Source organism: Gracilinanus agilis, chromosome 2 (assembly GCF_016433145.1).
Source record: "Gracilinanus agilis isolate LMUSP501 chromosome 2, AgileGrace, whole genome shotgun sequence".
NCBI classification, from domain to species: domain Eukaryota; kingdom Metazoa; phylum Chordata; class Mammalia; order Didelphimorphia; family Didelphidae; genus Gracilinanus; species Gracilinanus agilis.
The window spans coordinates 89,194,440-89,217,076 of NC_058131.1; the positions used below are offsets into that span (position 1 = coordinate 89,194,440).

General features: G+C 34.8%; 1 protein-coding gene across 1 annotated transcript in view; it reads left to right on the forward strand.

Moving 5' to 3' along the window:
- Window positions 1–22,637, forward strand: part of EML4 (EMAP like 4) — a 117,376-nt gene that overhangs the window by 27,861 nt on the left and 66,878 nt on the right. Inside the window, exons 3-8 of the mRNA XM_044663278.1 lie at window positions 4,349–4,475; window positions 7,923–8,084; window positions 10,404–10,532; window positions 16,818–16,843; window positions 17,123–17,155; window positions 22,273–22,396. Coding sequence (XP_044519213.1) covers window positions 4,349–4,475; window positions 7,923–8,084; window positions 10,404–10,532; window positions 16,818–16,843; window positions 17,123–17,155; window positions 22,273–22,396 — 601 coding nt within the window. The remainder of the gene's footprint in view (window positions 1–4,348; window positions 4,476–7,922; window positions 8,085–10,403; window positions 10,533–16,817; window positions 16,844–17,122; window positions 17,156–22,272; window positions 22,397–22,637) is intronic.

Genomic DNA, 22,637 nt, shown 5'->3' on the forward strand with positions numbered 1-22,637 from the left:
GTTAATAAGTTCCTCCTGAGTACAGCATACTAGACCACTTAACTGGGTAGTGGGTTTTCCTAGTAATTTTTAACTAGTCTGCCATGTAATTTTTTTTTAATTATCTTCTCCAACCAAAAATGCTTCCTTTTGACAGCAGTGAATCATTACTACCATATGCCCAAGCTACTAGTTGAAATTTTACCCTGTGCCAAATAAAATTACCTATATTGTGGAGAAAGGGGAAAGGGCTAAAGCACTTTTGGCTATTATTGACTGCCAGGAAGACAGATTGTGTCACAGCTGGTGCCTGGAAAACCCATTAGGACCCCTTGGGGGTAACCAAATGAATGTAACTTGAGAATCCTGCCCAAAGGCACTGTGTGTGTGAAGACAAACTACTGGTACAAAATTGTATGAACTTATATGAATTAAATTGTTTGGCTGAAGATGGAAGTGAAGCACTTGAACCAGGAAATAGCTAGCAAGCCAAAAATAGGAAGCATTACAAAGGGCACTTGAGAAATGACAGAGCACATACCATAGTTAACCAGATGCAAAAAATTGAGATTTGGGATGTTATTTCTCAGTAATTAGATAAGTATAAGATTACTAAGTATACAGAAATATAGATAGTATCACCTGACTTAACACAACTATCATTTGGTGAAAGTTTTTGTTGTTTGTTTGTTTGTTTTTTTTTTTAATGATGAGGGAAGATTCTGGCGTGTTTGAAGTCTTCAGGGACGGAGCCAGTTGATTGGGTAAAGATTGAGAATGGGAGATGTTGATTGAGGGAGTAATCTGCTGGAGAAGATTAGAGGATATGGAATCAAAGGCATACTAGCCTTAACAGGAAGAAAGTCCATTTTTATTATCAGAATCTGGGGAAAAGGAGGAAAGAGTGGGAGATAATGTCAAGAGTTTGAGATGAAGAGAAACAGAAGCTCAAAGGGAATGGAGTATGTGTTTTTTTTTTAAGTATAATTATTGATTCTGGTTTTTTAAGCTGAAAGAAATGAATTAGATATAGTAAAGAGATTATTCAAGATGAAAGACATGATATAAATATAAAGATACAAATTTGCTTGTAGAAGATGAGCTGGCCTGAAGTAGTAGGTGATTTGGATGAGCTCAGGAAGTACAGGACCTCAAATTCTGTACTGGCAAGTTTAAACATGGTACAATAGAAAATTAAGAACTTAGAAATATTCTTGAGTAGGAGGTCTAATAGGATAAACCATTCAAGAAATGCTTCTATACTTCAGATTATCAGGGACAGTTTATATGTTACTAAATCCCCACTCCATAAAAAGAAGAAGAAATAAGAAAAAGCTTTTCAATTCAGAAAATGAGAAGAATAGAAGTACCATAATAGAATGAAGGAGGAGAGGAAAAGGGACTGTACATTTCAGAGTTTAAAAAGTCAAATATCTGAGGTTCTACCTGGAGGAGAAAGCTGGATGCTCAGAGGAAGAAGCAACTATGTTAGTCCTAGGAAAGATAAAGTAGATTCAGAGATGTTCTTGAGTGAAGCATCACAGAGTAGAAGTCAAAGAAAGAAGAGAAGAATATTGGTGTTTAGTGACTGTTAATGTAGAGGTCTGTTGTCTTCCCAGTGGTGATGAGGGTGTAGAAGAGAGGGTGTGTGTGTGTGTGTGTGTGTGTGTGTGTGTGTGTGTGTGTGTCCCTCCCAAGATTTGGCAAACCTGATGACTATAGCAAAAATATAAATTGAGACTCTTATGACAAAATTGATGTTTCTTCACTGCTTACATTTAAAACTATGGATTTCAGGGGCAGCTGGGTAGCTCAGTGGAGTGAGAGTCAGGCCTAGAGACAGGAGGTCCTAGGTTCAAACCCGGCCTCAGCCACTTCCCAGCTGTGTGACCCTGGGCAAGTCACTTGACCCCCATTGCCCACCCTTACCAATCTTCCACCTATGAGAAAATACACCGAAGTACAAGGGTTTAAAAAAAAAAAAAAAAAAAAAAAAAAAACTATGGATTTCAGAAGAGAAAAATAAATTTGAGAAGTAAAGAGCTGGTTAGGGACAGAGTTGGTCAGGAAACAGTATTTGGACTTACAAGCCTCAGCTTAAGATATAGGAATAAAAGCTTCCTCCTGTCCAGGGATAGAATACACCTGACAAAGTCTGATAAAAATGTATTTGCCTGCTCTCTTCAGTGTCTAATGAAAAGGTCTTTAAATTAGAACAGAATTGGAACATGGGGAAAGAGAAAGAGGGAGAAAATGCCTAGATATATCAACCAAGCCTAGATATAATAGAAAATAGCTGCAATGTAAGGATACTAGCATTTGGGTCACCTAGATATTTGTAATGTTCAATATCCATGAAAGGAGACAATAGTAAAACCATGCCCCCCCCCATAACTATACAGAAATATGATATATAAGCAACAAATAGGATGAAGTATCAGTCCTAACACAGGACATCAGCAAATCTGACCTCTTAGGTATCCATAAGATTTGGAGTGAGACCAGTGACTGAACTGTGGACCCCAATTTGGTATCCTTTATTCATAAGTAACAGAGTTTAGGTAACTGTTTATAAAGAAAATTCTGGTCATGTGAGGATATCAAGGAATTTAATGACAAGAGAGCACAGTGGAGAAAATTTAAGTGAAGAGTAATGGAGGAAAGAAATTGAAGTAGATTTTGTCATCATTATAGCATATGGTAATTTTTTATCTTGCTTTAATGATGGTTTGGACTTCAAAAGATAATCAACAAGGGGAAGTGTTTGTTTTCTCTCAGTTTCACCAACAAGAAAGAATTGGTTGATAGAGTCAAATTGATGAATATTGGAGAAAAATGAAAATTCCATCTTCTCTTTTATGATAGAGAATAAGAAAGCTGGGGATATATGCTTGACATCTATTTTAGATTTAGAGAAAGTAGGTTTCAAAAGGGAGATTATGTAGGATATCATGGACTAAATTCTCTAGGGAAAGTGTTAAGACAACTAATGCCTTAGTTCGATGTTGGGATAATAGGAGGCACTCTCCAGTCATTGAATGGTTAACAAAAGGAAGTTTAATTTGCCCTAACACAGAAGTATGTCAGTAAGGTAGCATTTAGCTTCTCTGGGGATGTGGGCCATTTCTCCATATGGGAAAGCATCTGTTCATCAGAGAAAGATATGTTTACTTATAGGATCTTCAGAAATCCACCAGAGCTGAGGGGTGGGCCCCAACTGCCTGTGCTGCTTTTATTCCTTTAGGTGACCAAGGAGGCTACGTAGGCAAAAGCTGGGACTCTGATCCATGGAGAGCTTTGATTATTTTTAGGGAAAACTGATCCCTAGGATTATGGAAGGGGGGCCTAGGCCTTCCCCTGTTCTGAGTAGGTTTGTGGGGAGCTACTTCAGGGAATTCTAGTTAATATTAATTCTATCACAAGAAGTGATGTTCCAGGGTAAAAGCAGAAAAACACACCATGGCAGCTCAATACTGATAGCAAGAAAATAAACTTTTTCATCTGCTGCTACAATATATCTATCAAAAATAAATTGTGTCACAAAGTATACAGATGTTAGCTATAAATCACAGGCTACTTGTCAGATTATATCTGGATTATTGTGTTCAGTTCCACTGTTCATCAGAGGCATTGATAAATTAGAGAATATATCCACAGGAGGAAAGCCAAATGAAGCAGAAATTGTTTTATGTACAGGAAATTTTTCTAGTATTAGAACAATCTAATAGTGGAATGAGCTGACTCAGGAAGTGGTGGGTTATCATCTTACTGGAAATTTTCTAGCACAAGTTAGATGGCCACCTGTCAGGTGTAGTATAATAAGAATTCATTCTCAATTATTTGGATTAGATAGCCTATGAAATCTCTTCTAGCTCTGAAATTCTTTATTATCTTGTTTAAGGAAGATTTATTTTAACAATTGTGTATAGGTGAGAACAAAACAAGAAGAGACTTGTAGGAATCTAAGCATGAAGTAGTTGGATTCTGGACTAAGGTAACAGGAAGGGTAGTTCTGATTAAGTGAGGAAGAAAAGAAATAAAAAACTCATGCTGATGGGTTGAAAGTGAACAACAAAGAGGAAGAGGCCCAAAACTAACAACAAAGTTAATTTATGTTTTCCCTAATACCTGTTTTTTCTATAATATCTTTTTTACTTTTAAGTTACTGAAGTTTCTTTTTCTGCTGGGGGGTATTCATTAAGTAAAAAGAAAAGATAACCAAATGATAACAATTTCCTTTAAGCCCTGATTCTGAATGTCAGTAGCCTTTTTTTCTTTTTTCTTTTTTTTTTTAATTTTTTACTAACCCTCCTCCCATGATGAATATTTTAAAAGTTTTATGTGATGCTTTCCCTTAAATCCTTTTTAGGTCAGTCAAACATTCGGGGAACCATTTCTCAGTCTGTAAGCAATGGCAGTGGTAAAGGCAAAAAAACAAACCAGGGCAGCTCGATATCAATAGCAAGAAAAGAAACTTTTTCATCTGCTGCTAAAAGGTATCTATCAAAAATAAGCTACATAAGTTGTACAGATGTTAACTATAATTTACAGGCTACTTCTGAAAAGTAATTTGGAATCCAAATGAAATATCCTTTTTAAACACTTAATTTCTGAATGTAGGGGATTCTAACATTGAACCAGTTTTGTCCATGCTGAATTAATGAAGACTATGGAAGCATTTGGTTCTGGATAAAAGAACCAAAAAACCTAATTTTTTGTTACTTTTTAGAGAAAATTGGCCAAGCATGTTTTTAATGTATAATTTGTTGTTTGTTCTAATGTGTCAGTTTTAATTACATTATTATAATTTTCCCATAGAAATAAAATCTTGTGCATTTCATTAAGATAGAAAAGAAGTATTAAACTTACTGTATCTTTGGCTGGAATTGCAAAATTAATGTCGTCTTTGAAAAATACTTTAAAAATATTTTGAAAATGTAACTATTTTTATAGTTTTAATCTTTCATTTTATTCTAATGATTATTCTTATTTAATTTGATAAGTATCCTCATTCATTTCTCTAGTAATGTTGTTTACAGGATTTTCCCCATCTGTGTAGTTTCTAGCTAATGACATCATGACATTATCAAATAAACAATGTATGTCCTTACATCTGCTTGCTGCAAAGTACTATTGAAGAAGAAACTGAAGAAATAAAAACTATTTTAGCTTTCTAGTGTTGGTGAACTGTGTTAACTTTGGAGACATAATAGATTACCTTAATGTCTCATCTTATTTTCAATATGGTTTCAGTTCCTTTGCCAGGTAGATCGGAGCAGAGAAGGAAGATCCAATATAAGATTAGGAAATTATTGTGACTGAAAAGCTTCCCTTATTTTAATTAACAGGAAAACTGATAATACAAAAGCCTAGGATTAAATAGTGAAGTAGAACTTAAATTTTTATGTTTAGCCTTCCAAATACTGATAATTGAAGAACATGCTAAGAATTTGTATGTATTCCCAAGATTACTGGATTTTAATATAGTAAAAATTTAATTAACCTGGCCCAGTTTAAGTAGAATATCTCACAAACCATAATTATTTATTGATTATCACTTCTAAGTGAAAAAGATAAATAAGAAGACAAGTTTTCACACAAGAAATTTTTCTGACTCACTTGGTCAAACCATTTCTAGGTTATATAGGATCAGTCCAAATTGAAACTAGTCTTTTACCTTTTATATCTAAACTATAAGGATCATTGCTATTCATAATAATGAGAACAAAGTTCTGCAAGATCCATTGTCATCCTAGAGGGGTTTGGTTATGTTCTTTACCTTAAGCATTTTAAGACGTTAAAAGATGAAATCAGTGCATCTTAGATTTTAAATAACAAATTTTGAAAAAAAATTTCCTTTTTTCATTAATAATTAACTGGAAAAGTGATTTAATTATAATGGCTGAACCTTAGGGCATTCTGGTAAATAAAATTTCCTGTACTAAGAATTGAAAACCAATGCAATTTTGTATCTGATCTTGAAGGTGATGGGGAGCCACTAGTTTTTGTTTGTTTGTTATTTAGTATGTTAGTGACATAGACCAGCACTTTAAGAAAATCACTTTGGTGACAAAAAGGAGGAGGATAGACTGGGATGGGGAGAGAGGCTTGCAGCCAAACTCACCAGCAGTGAATTGCAGTAGACCAGGTGAGAAGTGATAAGATCTTGTACCAGTACTCAAATTGATCTTCCTAAAGTACTGGTCTGACCGTATCACTTCTGAATTCAGTAAATTCGAATAGTTCCCTATTACCTCTAGAGTCAAATATAAACCCGTTTCACTTGTAAAACCTTTTATAACTTCTCCCTGTCCAACCTTTTCAGTCTTCTTACACCTTATTCTCCTTTGTACTCTGAGAAACAGGAACGCTAGTTTTATTGTTCCTTGTACAAAATTCCATCTCCTGACATGGCATTTTCACAATCATTTGCTTCATGCCTGGAATTGATTCCTTCCTCATCCCCAAAATTCACTGGCTTCCTTCAACTCTCAGCTAAAGATCCACCTCTTAAAGGAGCCTTTCCTAGTCCTCCTTAATCTTAGCACCTTCCCTTTGAGACTACCACCAAATTATCCTGTATATATTTTGCTTGTACATAAGTTGCATATTTTTTCTCCCATTAGATTGTTAGTTTCTTGACAGCAGAGGCTGTTTTTTTGTTGTTTTTTTTTTTTGCCCATTTTCTGTATTCCCAGCTCTTACCATAATTCACATAGAAGGCCCTTTTAGTAAATATTATTGAATGATTTAACTAAGCAGTTGGTGCATCAGGGTAGTTATGACCTAACCTCTTCCTTGAATCTCTACAACATCTCTCTTGCATCTACTTTCTCTTTGCTCCAAATAGAGACCACCCTAAATCAAACTCTTTTACCTAGACTTTTGAAATAGTCTAACTGGTCTCCTTCCCTTTCATTTTCCCCCTCCTAATCCATCTGACACATAGATATCAGAATGATTTTCCTCAAGCATAGATGTGGCCATATCACTCTTAACTACTCACACTCTCATAGCTCCCTATTGACTCTAGAGTCAAATATTGTTTTACCTTTAATCCATTTTTAACATCTGTGTTTATATAAGTTTTATAATATGCATAACAATGTAATAGTACATTAATTTATAAATATCTTAGATTAGTAGTACATGCCCAAAATATTTTTTGCTGATGAGATAAGCAATCAAAAAATTGTGAAAACACAAGGCAATTGTAATCACAAAATGTTAAAAATCAAGTCAGGAAGATGGATTTTAAACTTAACTTCTATACTAAAGTTTAATTAGAATTTGAAATTTAGAACTATAGATTGTCACACATTTTCAACAAGATTAAACATGAGTAAATTAGGAGAAGGCCAACCTAAAACAAAAATGTATCTGAATTTCAACAGTGTAGAAAATATAATGGTCAGAAAGTCCATGTAAGCACTATAAGTACCATGATAAAAGTAAGCATTAAGTGTCTGCAGATATTTTTACTAGGTTTTTACATTTGATGGCTTAATTTCCTTGGCATCACTGTGAGAAAGTTATAACTGATAGCTTGATCCGCCCCAGAAGGGCAACCCCTCTTTTCAGTTACTTTGTATAAGCACTCAGTTTGCTCATCCTGCCTTTGTGCATGTACACGTATGGCAAGAGCCAAGAAGACACACACTTAGAAATCCATCAGGGTATCTATGCAAAGATGGCCTTTCCTTTGTAAGTATTTACTTATGACTTCTTGGGTGATAGTAACTGACTTTGTGACAGTGTTTAAGTTATGAGAATAAGTAGCTAATTTAGCCTTTGGAAAACTATTATTGGGTAAAAACAATGTGAATCCTTATTTATGTGCATACTTTAGGATTTTGTCTATTCATATGTTTTCTTTCACTTATTAGTTAAGTTCCCTGCTTATTTGTTTAAACATCTGTTGCATATTATACTTTATTTTACAGCAGTACAGAAAAAAAGAAAGAAAAATCACAAGGACAGAAAGAAAAAAGAGAGGATTCTCATTCTAACGATCAGAGTCCACACACTCGAGCATCACCTTCTCCCCAGCCTCTCCAAACACACAGACAAACTCAAGAAAGCAAGAGCTCTTCTCACACCAAAAGGTTTTTGCTGACCCCAGTACAGAGATAGGGAATGGTTGTAATGATACCTAAATTCAGTGTCTTGGGGAAAGTTCAGCAACCTACAGATTCTGAAGAAGAACTTGGCTTTTCTCTTTCTTGCTATAGCCTTTATTACAGCAACAGTATTAGGATATTAAGTACTACTTTTTTTTAGTCTAAAAGTTTGTACTGTTTCTTAGTATTTGATTTGATAGTCAGATACAATCTCTAAAACCAAGCCAAAATCTTCTTGCATTTAAGTTGCATAATATGCCTATATTCATGATCATTTCAGTGTCTTAAATAGAAAATTACTTTGTGTGATCCTCACCATAATTTGGTATCATTACAACTTGAAGGTGCTTTTTTTAAACTAATTACTCTTTGCACCTTAGTTTTCTGTTTGGGGGATGCTCTCTAAGTTCTTGCTTGATTGCTAAAGTTGATTCATTTCACTTGTTGTCTCATTCTTTTCTGAAAATTTGCTTAAGGGCTTCTTTAAACATCTATCATAATTAACACTTTTGTAAGGTAGGGAGAAAAATCAGGAATTAATTCTTCATGCCAAATGCATGTTGACTAACTCCTGTATAGTTCCATACAGAGAACCTTGTAGGCAGGTGAGTACTTGGCTCAACTTTATTATTAAAAGACAACTATTTTCAAATTTGTATTTCTTAAAGGAGAAATATTTTCAACTTTTATTCAATACATATGCTTAGGATAGCTTAGAGATATGTAAAGTAATTCTTAAAACTGGTTAGGTAATAAGATAAAGCTACAAATATTCCAAAAGAGCTAGTCTCCTTTTTCATTTGATTTCTAAAATGTGTCTTGCCTAAAATCACCATTTTAATAGAAAACTTGGAAGAACACAACATTTTTCTTTCATTTAACTGATGCATGCTTACCCCTTATCAAATGCTCTGTCTTTGTGTCACACAGATTCTTAGCTATCTTGGCAGTGTGTCATTGTCCTGCCTAATCTCATAGAAAAAACTTTATGGAATATTATCAATAAAGGTGTTGGATAAACATTGTGATATACAAGAGAAGAGGTTGCTTTTTAGAATCTCCACAGTTTTCTTATTTGACTTAACACTGTCTTTGTCCCCAGACTCTTTTTTCAGCTTCTAAAGGTCTCGTGGAAACATACTTGCTATTCTGTCATTGTTGTTTGAATGTGCTCTTGCAAGAAATATTTAAGACTGGATGAGTTGCAGGATGTTAACAAGGCACTTGCAAATTTGTAGCTGAGATTATTTAATAAATGTTACTTCCAGGTCACTTTGGGGGGGGGGAAGTATTTTTAATTTATAACATGCTATGTTCAAAACAAGTTGTTATAACTTTTAAAAATATAATTTCCTGTAATTTAGCCTAGATGATAAATGTGCTATGCCACTTGATATAGTGGTTTCTATTTCATAATCTTTGCCTGCTGTTCTTATTTGTGAGTTGAAAAAAAAACCATTTTAATTGGAAGTGGCTGCCTACCAATCCAGTGATTACTAAAAAACAATTCTAATAATATCCATAAATTATGTGAAAATGTTTCCATATGTCCATTCATACATATCTACATATATTTAGGGGGACTTCTGCAAAATTTATTGCCTTTTCTGTTAAAATTTTTACTTGAGGGGGTGGGTGATAGTTTAAAAAAATAGATCAACTATATTGCTAATACTCATTGCATAATGGGTAGAATTTTAACGAAGGAAAACCTGGATTCTAGTCTTTTCTCTGACACATACTACCTCTGTTATCTTGGGCCAGTCACTTAAACTCTCAGTGCAATTCTCTGAGATTATAAATTGCAGAGAAATTGTCAACCTACTTTGGAAATAGTTTCCTTACCCAGGAATTGCCTATGTCAATGAAATCACACTTATCTCTGTCCCAAGTCAAATGTATAATTCTTTAACAAAATATTGATGGGGCACCTAGGTAGTACAGTGGACAGAGCACAAGGCCTAGAGTCAAATTGTCCTGGGTTCAAATCTGGATTAAGACACTTCCTAGCTGTGTGACTGAGCAAATCGCTTAACCTCAGTTGCTTAGCCCTTGCCACTCTTCTGTCTTAAAATTGGTACTAAGGGGGAAAAATATTAATAGTGTCATCGGAAAATCTTCAAAATCATAGTACTTTGCATTTGCCTTGTTTAACGTATTCATCCAGTTGTAACTTTTCAACTAATCCTTATTTCTATTTTCTGGATCAGCTTTAAGGAAATCTTATCCCTGCCTTTGTACTCTATTTAAGCTATTATATCATTGTAAAAATGTTAACTAAAAGTAATTTTTAATTTTTTAAAGCTTAAAACGAACACTTACAGCTGAAAAATCACTTAGCTCATGGGAGAATTCAGATGATAATCGTAACAAGATATTGCGGGCAGTTTCATCATCAAAATTAATATCAAAAGTTGTTAAAAATGCAGACAAGTAAGTATTTCATGGTTCTAAATAAGAATTTGTGTTTTAAATGAAATATTTTTAGATTAACCCTCTGAAATAATTTTTTAGCATGTAAAGATTTGTGTCATAAAGCTCGAGGGAGAGGAAAAAGCTTTCCATCTCTCTTGCCTCATTTTATAAAAAAGGCAAATGATGCTTGGAGACATGAAATGACTTTTGCCTTCAGTCACACTGTAATAGGAGCCAGATCCTCACAAGGTCTCTCGGCATGAACCTAGGATGCTAGGGAGTTGGGTTGGCATCTTGTGATACAAAGTATACTGTTTAAATACTTGAGGCATCTATCCTTTATATATAAGTCAAAGCCCTACATTACATTCAAGTGTGATGAGTTTATATAGGATGAGGAAGTGTGGAGTACTAAATAGCCAAATAGGCAGCTGGGCAAGTCGCTTGGCTTCTCATTTTCCCTAGGCAGCCAGTCCTCCAAGGTAATAAATGACAGATCAGGCTGCACTGGGAGAAGGAGTTTCTTTTCCAAGAGTTCCTTATATTTAAAAAACCGCAAGTATAGTTTAAAAAGATCTCATACATTGCAGAGAAGCTTACAACTAATGGTTATTTAGGGTAGCCCAAGAATCAGCAGACTTCTAGTGGTCCTGCCCAGGTGCTCTATGAAAGGCTAACGGGAAAGTATGAATGAGTATCACACAGCATGAAAAACAATGGATGGGCAGAAGAGAATGTCTCACACTCAGGGAGGTCATGAATTTGTGAAAGTATTAAAATATGCTGAGTTGCCACTCACATTTAGGATCATATAAAACAGTATGCAGACTATATAATAAGTCTTTTCCCTCAGGGCCAGCTGGGTAGCTCATTGGATTGAGAGTCAGGCCTAGAGACGGAAGGTCCTAGGTTCAAATCTGGCCTCAGACACTTCCCAGCTGTGTGACCCTGGGCAAGTCACTTGACCCCCACTGCCTACCCTTACCACTCTTCTGCCTTGGAGCCAAAAAACAGTATTGACTCCAAGACGGAAGGTAAGGGTTTAAAAAAAAAAAAAAGTCTTTCCCCTCATCTCCAGCTTTGAATTAAATGTATTTTTATTGTTAAGTCATTTCTGTCATGTTTGACTTTTGTCCTGCCCAAATGCTCAAAAACCATTTGAGGTTTTCTTGCCAGAGAGTGAAATTACCATTTTCCTCTCCTGTTCATTTTACAGAGGAGGAACTGAGGCAAACAGGGTTAAGGGTCTTGGCCAGAATCACACAACTAGAAAGTATCTTGAGGCCTAATTTGAACTCAGGTCCTCCTGATTCTAGTGCTAGAGTTCTATCCAGTTCACCCCAAGTAGCAAATGTATACTGTTTATAGTATATATACTTTAGTAAATGTATACTGTTTGAATCTGAACATTCATTATCAATCTAAACCTATAGGCATGTTTTCCTCAGGTTGCAATTGAAGGAAATCAGAAAATGAAATTTACAAATAATTATAGATTAATTATTTTTCTTTTACTGAAACAGCCCCCACTAAATTAGTGGTGTTTAAAAATAATAGCAGAATTACCTTTAAGCTTATTGATCTAAAAGTGACAAGCTTTTCTCTGAACAGTAGCATGTATTTTGTATGTTTTCAGAGATATAGAAGCTTTATTAGGAAAAGTTCTGGAAAGAAAAATAATAAAGTATTTCCTGAATTTATATGACATACACGGCAAAGAGTCACCGCTTAGCAAGTATTCAGATACTTGTGTTATACTTAGTACACTTTTGAAATTATTTTCATTGTAACAGAGTGAAAAGGCAGAGCAGATTTCTTAGAAAATTCATCATAAACTTGAAAAACTTTTAAATGTATCATTTTTTTATTCTTACCATTTTATCTAAGAAGAAACTAGCAAGATACTGTAAAAAGAAATTTAGTCTAGGACAGTTATGGGCAAACTTTTTAAAGAGGGGGCCAAAGGAAAGGAAATGCTCATCTGTCAGTCTGTTTCTAAGGCAACTCTTTCAAAATTTCATTGTATTGTATCCTACTCATTGTATTCAGCAGATTAGGAATGATGTCCTGCAGCCCAATAGAACATTTCAGGCGCCCTCATCTGGCCCACCAGACCTTGTTTGTCCATCACTGGTCTAGGAGACTAACTCTCATTCCCCTATTCAATAAAGTCTGGTAGTTCTCTGTTGCCTCCAAGAATAAATATAAACTTCTCTGATTTTTAAAACTCTTCACAAACTGGCCTCAACCAACCTTTCCATCCTCAAACGTTATTCCCCTTCCCATACTCTGCAGGGTAGCCAAACTACCTTTAACTAATTCAAGACATTGCTCCAGTGAAGCCTTTACTAATGCCCATTCCCTAACTGCTAGCACCTCCCCCTAAACTACCTTGTATTTATTCTGTATCCCTGAAGATACAAAGAAGGGCAAAAAACAGTCTATACTCTGAAGGAGCTCAGTCTAATGTGGGAGACAGCATTCAAACCTCTCTTAACAAACAAGATAGACAGGATTGTAGACAACCTTGGAGGGAGGCCCAAAGCTGGAAGACTGGGAAAAGACTTGCTGAAGATGGAACTATAGTTGAGATTTGAAAGAAGATTGGGGGCTGAAATAAGAGAGAAGAGAATTCAGACATGGGGAATAGCCAGGGGAAATGCCTCAAGTCAGGCATATTGTCACAGGGCAGTCAGTGGTACTGGATTGTAGAGCAGATAGTGGGATTAAGAAGATTGCAAAAATAGGAAGGGTCTAGGGTATGAAGGGCTTTGAATACTAATCAGAGGATTTTGTATTTGATTCTGAAGGTAATCAAGAATTGCTGGAATTTATTTAATGCAGTGAATCCAAAAGTGGGCGTCACCGCCCCCTGGTGGGTGCTGCAGCGATCCAGGGGGAGGTGATGGCCACAGGTGCATTTATCTTTCCTATTAATTGCTATTAAAAATTTTTTAAAATTAATTTCCAGAGGGCTAAGTAATATTTTTTTCTGGAAAGGGGGCGGTAGGCCAAAAAAGTTTGGGAACCACTGATTTAATGGTTTGATGGCAGGTGATAGGAAACTGAATGAAGATTTGAAGTGGGGAGAAACAAGGCAAGGAGTCCAAGGAGTCTGAATCTTGGCACTGAATTCAGCAAAATCTCTTACCATTATGAAGAACATAGAGATGTAGACTGAATATGCATATTTGTGCCATTATCTAACTTAGATGCAGTTGAAAAACCATCCCCCAGCAATGCTAATTTAATGGATCAGGTCTGAATTGATCAATCAGTTCTAATTGATCCATTATGGTCCAGTTAATGGATCAGATTAATGCATATAAAGCCAAAACCCCAAAATAAAAACCCTCATAAGTCCCACAGAATTGTCCTGGAATGCTGACGGTAGTTAAGTCTATCACAGTTGATCATTTCCACAATTTTGCAGTAACTGTGTATAATGTTCTCCTGGTTCTGTGTATTTCACTCTTTTTCAGTTCATGTAGGTCTTTCCAGCTTTTTCTAAGTCATTCTGTTCATCATTTCTTACAGCTCAATAGTTTTCCATCACCTTCATATACCACAGTATGTTCATCCATTCTCGAATTTGGGGCATCCCTTCAATTTCCAATTCTTTGCCACCACCAAAAAGCAGCTATAAATATTTTTATATTTTTTGTACAAGAAGGTCCTTTCCCCACTTTTTAAAAATCTCTTTGGGATACAGACTTAGTAGTGGTATTTACTAGATCAGAGGGTATGCATTGGTTTATAGCTCTTTGGGCATAGTTCCAAATTGCCCTCCAGAATGGTTAGATCTGATTAGATCACAACTCTACCAACAATGCATTAGTGTCCCAATTTTGCCACTTCCCCTCCAACATTTATCACTTTCTTTTATTGTCATATTAGCCAATCTGATAGGTGTGAGGTAGTAACCTCAGAGTTGTTTTAATTTGCAAGAAATGAAAGTTTTAAATTGTTTTTACATGTAATTAAGGAAAAAATAAAATAGAAAGAATAAGGTTAACAGGAAGCAATTTGTTGGAGGAAAGGGGATGGAATGAAGTCCCTTGAACAGGTGATGGGATTATCTGCCTTGGCAAAAGAATAATGCCATTTCATAGGACACTGGGGTGAAGGAAGTAGTGGCCAGAGGCACGAATGATATGATCAACAAATCAATGCTTTATTTATTGATACTAATTGAAATTGAAATTGTGTTTGAGGGGCAGATTTCAAGATCTTTTGTTCTCTTTGTGAACTCATTCTAAATAATTGATAGAATTAAAAATAGACATTGGCCTGTAAAATTTAGATAGGTTAAAAACAACCCATATCTCTATAAAATAGTTTTTCAGCTTATGCATATCAATACATCTTTTGGTAAGTAGCTAGAGTGGGAATTGTGGGATGTTTTTACGTATTCAGGGAAGACCAGCACCTCTTGTATGAGGTCTTGCCAAACCCTTTTCAGGTCCCCTCATCCACCTTTGGTGTACACCTTTCACTCAACTCCCACCTGGGACTCCAAGAAGCTCTGGAATGTTCAACAACTGCTACACTCTGGTAAAGCAGACAGGCTAAAAACCAAGATGAGGGAAACTGATAGGCCTTAAACATATTGGTGAGTTAGTGGGATGTCTACTCCAAGCATGTGAAGATTAACCTACTTCCTACCCCCAGGAGAAATGGGTAGATAAAAATAGTTTGTTCAGTGAACATGAATGCAACTGAGGAAGATGCTGTGGAGTGCTTAGGGCTTGATCAGAGACACAAGGTCATCCACCATATCCCAGTTATCTTGACTTTTTGTACTTGGATGATTCTAGAAGAGAGAATGAAATTGATCACTGTGCAACTCTGCCTCACTTAAATCTAATTCATATGCAAGTCAAGACCACCCTTGTACTGTCATTAGTCCTCTTCAAAAATGAAGGACAAGCAACAACATCAGGAGTAGTAATTGTTTGAGGATTATGGTAATGGAATGGCAGCAGTGGAAATTGCACTGAGCTTTTCCACTGAACACTGGCCAAGTCATTTAACCTCTCTCAACCTCTTTCTTCATCTCTAACCAGAACCATAAACAGTGACTAGAAATACCAAAGAAACAAATTTTGGCCTGATGGCATGAAAAACTTCTAGACAAATAGCTATCCAAAAGTGGAGGGAAATGCTTTGAGAATTAATAGCTTTCTCTTCTGTTGTTTTTAAGCAGAGTCTGGATCATTATTTGTTGGTTATGTTATAGCAGCTTGATTCAGTGGGAAAAGCACCATACCTGTAGTCAAAGAATCTAGTTCAGCTCCTACCTATGATGCTTAGAATCAATGAGACTTTCAACAAGTTACTTAATCCTTCTGAGCCTCTATGACATGAGGAAGTTAAACCAGAAGGTCTCTTAGGCTAACTCTGGATTTGTGGTCCTGTGGGTTTGGGTTAGACTAGATAGCTGCTCTTCCTGAGACTCAAATTATTTATGTACAAATAGAAATGGAAAGCTAAAATTCAGATTCTTTACAGAAATCTAGTTGTTTTCTAGAGCTCATTCATTTTGCCTGAAAAAATTAGGGACATATATGTCCTGGCATTGCCTCTATCCTACCAATATCTTTTTTTTTTTTTTTAACACTTTCTGTCTTAGAATTAATACTGTGTATTGGTTCCAAGGCAGAGAGTGCTAAGGGTTAGGCAATGGGGGTTATATGACTTACCCAGGATCACACAGCTAGGAAGTATCTGGGAACAGATTTGAACACAGCCTTATCTCAATCCACTGAACCCACCTGGTTGTCCCCCAATATCTTTTATTTACAGATTTAATAATTATAGCTTTGTTCATATTTCATATCTTACTGTATCGGTAGGAATTCCAACAAATTTAGAGATATGCTTATCTCCAGGCGAATTTAAAAGTTCTTACTGTTAAATTTTTCTCTTACATTATTGCCAGAGTATTAATCTATTATGAATTTTATATTATTTCATTGAGAAAAATTACTTTTACAGTTTGTTGTAGCCAGTCAGAGACCTTACATGATTATATGTTAATATATATTAAGCCAACTCCATGCTAAGTAAAATCTTTCAATTCATTTAAAATTACATAATTGTATACAATTTTCTAGATCAGTTGCATTATAACTGTTACTTTGTGCACAGGCTTAAGTTAATATTTGCTTTCTATGCTATAAGTTGATTAGGTACTTTATTTCTTAGCCTGTTCTAGTCCTTACACTTCCATGATGTTATAAACAAATGTGACATTTTAATATCTTAGTAAATTAATTGTGTACTTTTATATTCCTTTTTCAGGCACAAAGATATTATCATCAGTCAAGGTAAATAAAAATACTTTCTAAAATGTAGATAGATTGATTTGTGGAAGGTTTTTAAAAATAAATTTGTTTGGATTTGTCAACATTCTGAAGAAAAATATTAAAATCATTTTCAGTACCTTATTAAAAACTTCCAGAATCTGAGTAACAACCTACACCTATTAAAAAGAAATGTAAAGTATTAGTTACTTAAATATTTGGTTATGTGTTGTAATTGTCAGGAAAGGGAAAGTTGTTTTTTTTTAATAGCTTAAAGATATGTTATTTGTGTTTCATAACCAGCAAAAATATCAACTCGTGAAAAAAACAGTCAAGGTAAGAATAAGCTATTCTGCTGGTTGCTTTCTAAATTAATTATTTTTTCAAATCTTTTACTTGGCTTTTCATGTATACTACCTGACCTGAAAGTCCCCTGAAAGTAGAAATGGTAAATAATATTCTTGTTCATTTGAATTTAATTTGAAAGTGACAATCTATTAAAATTTAAAATTTCTTCTTGGTGCATTGGAGAAATGCTACAGGGTACAGAAGATTGCAGCATACATTTTTTTTTTTAATGCCTAGAAAAGCCATCTAAAAGATTAATAGACTTCTTGTCTATCAGGACCTCATTTTCCTGCCTTGCAACTTTATGATAGATAACTGTCAATATCTTGAGAAGCAAGAACTGAAAATGTAAAGCAAAATCTTTTTTTTTTTTTTTGTATTAACAAATTGCATATCCTCTGGCGGCTGGTTATTTCTGGCTTGTTCTCACCAAAAAGATAGAATATTTCCATAAATTCTGGAATGTTCAACATTCATTCTTTTTGGCAGCTAAGCAAGTTTTATACTTCAGTAACTATTTCTGCCTGGGTTACTTTGCAAAATTTAATCCAAGCATGTAGGTCCAACTTGGAAGCATGTACATATGCACGCTCTAGCTTATTTCTATGTATGTTTGCCTTCTTTTCCTGTGCTATTTGTATAACTTGTCTCTAATGCAGTAAGAAAAAAGTGTTAAAGACCATATCTCCCCTTTACTGCCCTGATTTTTTTTTGTTTTAAGTAAGAAAATGGGTAACCCTTTCAACTTAGTAGTTTTTATTTATATAGATAGATATAAAAAAAGGCAATATTCAAAAATCTTGCTAACAACTTTCCTCTATTAAATAACATTATATATCTATATATAAAATTACATGAATTTAGAGATTAAAACGTGGACAAAATTCATTTAATCTAAAAGAATCCTTATGCATTTTAAAAAATATATAGTTTACACAAAAAATCATTTATTTTCACTTAACATCCCTGTAGGTGAGGGAAGAGGGGATTGAAGGAAAAGAAATTTCTCCTTATACCAAGTGATGATCTTAGAAAGATCAGTGCTTAAAATAGTGAATATTTAATTTTCTTTTGAAGCTTTTTTGAACAGCCTTCAGTAGAAAAGAGAGTTATAGACAACTAGGTAAAATACAAAGTAATAGCAACCTACAGAAAGTCTCATAATTAACCAGGACTTTAGTGATTGAGCTTTACAGTGAAAATTGTGCTGAGCTTTCCCACTGAACACTGTGGGCAAATCACTTAACCTCTCTTAGCCCCTTTCCTAATCTCCAAAATGAGCAGTTTACAACTTTTGAACTCTCTTTCAACTCTGAATCCAGGGTGCTGTGCATATCTGTGAAGAAATAATCTATTAAAAATTATAATAAGTCACATTCCAGTATAAAAAACTCAGAGACTATCCAAGTTGTGTGTCATACTGGAATTTATCAAACATTGCTTTTTTAAAATCATATCCACTGGGACTCATCCGATTTTTTTCTTTATTAAAATATAAGGTCATTCATTTCTTCAGCTAATATTTGAGATATCAACTTCATTAATCCCATTGCTGCCTTAGTTACCCATAGCATAAGAAACTCATTCTTACATGTGAGTATACAAAGCAAAACTTGGTACAATTTGGATTTCTTAGAACATGTGAAACAAAAGTGTCTTTTGAGATCATTTGCAAAGTGAGGGACTCTTGAAACAGCCATAATTATACTCCAGTTAATGCTGTAGCTCATATTTCATCACATCAAATAACTTCAACAGGAACCCAGCCAGTAGACTTAACATGTTAAGTGGTCCAATACATACATATAGAGTATGGTAGTATTATTCACCTAGAGCTGGAAGAGAACAACCATCCTATTTTACAACTGAGTCCCAAAGAAGAAAACTGATATTGCCTTCAGCTGATTTTTTAACTAGTCCATTGACTCCCAGATTCAGCCCTCTAAATACTGTCTAATTTCACCACACCATTCTACCTCTTGGGTATTGCTGTAAAACAGTAATTGTCAGAACAAAAAGTTGAGGTTCTCTCTGGAAATTTATTATAACAGAATTTGTCATGCCTATCTATTTTTCTTTCCCCAAGGAGTATCCTGAAGACCTGTACCATACCTTCTTATTCCTGTTATTTATTCCTTTACATTTTCTCTTTTCCTGATTAGGGGATGTGCAGGTAGAAACCTTCCTTCTAGGCCTCTTTCTCTTGCCTTTATCAAGTCACTTTTAAGCTTTTCCTGACCTCTAAAGTGTAGGAGTGGGACTACTTGACCACTAAGATTGCTTTCAACTCTTGAAGTGTGATCTCAGGTGTAAAGGGGTATAAGACTTCTTAGGTCAACATTCATAAACTATACCCACCTGACACCAGGAAAGGTATAGGGGGTCTAAAGAGGAATAGTGATAATCAGCGTGACTGGTAATCATCTAACTAACCTCAAAGTCCAATTGTGTGGTAAAGCAGCAGAAAACAGAACCCACTCTTGGATTCATAAGTAATAAAAGTAAAATATGATTTAAAACATCAGTGTAGGAGGTCCTTAGCTTGTTTTTAATCCTACTCCTAAAGCCAAAGACACTGTTAGAAAAGTCATTAAAATGATACCGAACTTTTCATACTAAAACAAGCACAACCAATTTTCCTTCTGTTCCCCTCCAGTTGCTAGTAATGCCCTTTCCCCAAAACTACTGTGTACATATTTTATAGGTGTCTTTGTTATTAGAACATAGGCTTCTTGAAATCAGAGTCCATTTTTGTCTTTGTTTCCTCATTGTCTTGAACAATTCCTAAGACGTTTTAGGCACTTACTGCTTTTGATTAACTATTATCTGAGTTCAGAGGCATAGTCAGAAAATAATTTGATGTTCTTTATGTTTATCCCACTCCCATATTCATTCTTTGTTTCCAGTGCAAGCATTCCATAAATATATAAATTATTGATTATTGTTAGTGGCTTAACAGTTTTAGTAAAACATACTTTGCTCAGTTTTTTTAGATTGAGTCCTATGAAAAATTGTGGAGTAGAAAAAGTATCTTCAAATTCCCCTCACCTTCTTCACCCACTCCTTCCCATTCTCATCCAAGTTTCATCACTTATATGCTTCCTAATGATTCCAGTCTGTTTTTCCAGACCTTATGTTTATGGTATCCATTTCCTTAGAACTTTTTCCTTATTATGTAATGATTAGGAATGAGTTGATTAGGTCCTTGCCAGTACAGTAGCATAACACTTAACAATTAAGCAGCCCTTGGTTAGGAACATTAATGCTAGTCTGTCCCCTGAGATACACTCCCACATAACCAACTGCCTATTGAACATTTCCAATTGATTATCCCACAAGCATCTCAAATTTCACATTTCCAAAATAGATCACATTATCTCTTGCTTATCCTCAAGCCCCTAATCCCATCTTAACTGTCCAGAATTCTACTGTCCTTGAAACCAGAGTCGTCCTTGACTCCTCATTCTCTTTCATTCCACATTCATTTTCCAAATCTTGTTGGTTCTACACAGTATCTCCTACATATATTTCATTCTTTATTTATATAGCTACCACCTTAGTAAAGGCCAGACCTCTTGCTTAAGACTATTGCAATAGATTCTTAATTAGATTAACTGACTCAGGTTTCTTCCTTCTCCATTTTCCATCTAATATACAACTTCCAAAGTGATATTGTTAATGTATAAGTCTACCATGTTTTTCTTTTACCCTATAAAATCCAGTGACTTCCTGTTCCTCCTATGATAAAATGCAAACTTCTCTTTTTGGCATTTGAAATCATTTCCAACCTCATACACAGCATTCCATCTCACTTTTCCTCTTGTAGAGACCCTATGCCTACAATGCACTTTTTTCTTACCTCTGCATCCTAGAATTCCTAAAATTCTTCCATAGCTCAGCTCAAATGCTTCCTCCTGCATGATCTCCTAGGTGCTACTATTACTCTCTTTCTTTCTCCAAATACACACACACATACACAAATATATACACATTGTAAATATATGGATACATGTTGTTTACCCCAATAGAATAAACTACTTGAGGAAAGGAATTGTGGGGTTTTTTCCCCTCCATTACCAGTGCCAAACATACTGCCTGTGAATTGGTTGTCAATTCTTAAAAAGGTTTTTTTTTTGGCATTCAGAAAAATTATTGAGGACCCAATGAACTTTTGTTTATGTATATTATATATATATCCATATTTACCATATTTGAAATTAAAAGACATTTTAAAAATATTAATTCATTTTAAAATAACAATAAACAAAATCATTACATGTTTACATAAATGCTATGTTTTTAATAAACAATTTCCAAAGCAAAAATATTTAATGAAAAGAGTGGCATTGTTTCACATATTTTTGCAAGTCTCTTTAATGTCTGGCTGAATAAAAAACAGCTGGATTTTTGTAACTGCTTCTGCATTCAGTCTGTTACAATATGTTGTTTTGGTTGAAGTATATGAAAGAAATCTGGCCTCACAAAGATATGTAGTTGGAAAAGACAAGAAAATTTTAATAGGCAAATAACATCTTAATATTATTATGAAAGTAATTTTGGCTTCATATACTTCCTGAAAAGGTCTCAAAGACCGCCAAGAGTCCTCAACCATATTTTGATATCTTCTATGTTAAGTATTTCAGGTACATATTGACCCTCTTCGAAAAGCTGGCATTCTTTAAACCAGTGGAGCCAAATTCTCTCCCAAGATTCTTGTTTGGTATCTGATTTTTAGCGTGGTTTGTACTACATTGTAGTTCCTGAAGCTCTACTTTTTCCTTATAATATTCATGTGTTGGAGGTGGGGAAGTTCCTTTTTTTCCCTTAAATAATTTCTCATGAGTCTTTTCTTTTCCTTGTAATTAACTTAAGAAATCTCTTTCAATTTTCATAATAGAAATATTTCTCTTACATTGTACAGTGCCTTCCACCTTTTAATGCTATTGTGTCCTCTGCATCCTTGGTTGATATTTAATGAAGAAAAAGAAACTCTAAAATGGCTTTGTTCTATAGTATCTCTCTTAGCATTAATAATTCAGTTTTTCCATTTGAACTAATTGTTTGGCAAATACATTTTACTTCATTTTTGCCTTTTTTTTTAACAGAAGGAGAATATATCAAAATGTTCATGAGAGGTCGGCCAATCACAATGTTTATTCCTTCTGATGTCAGCAGCTATGATGACATACGAACAGAACTGCCTCCGGAGAAGCTTAAACTGGAGTGGGCGTATCCTACTATATTACTGTGCAACAGATTTGTTTGCTTTCCTCATTTTTTATTAAACAAATTTTTTTTGAAGGCAGGGTATATAATACAGGAATGAGAAAGCTGTAGCCAAATCTAGCCCAGTCTGTTTTTTACAATTTTAATACCCTACCCCAGTTGGAAAGGGCACTGAACTTGGGTCCGAGACTAGATTCACATTCCCTTTGTGACCTCAAGCAAGTTATTTAAACTATTTTAAGTC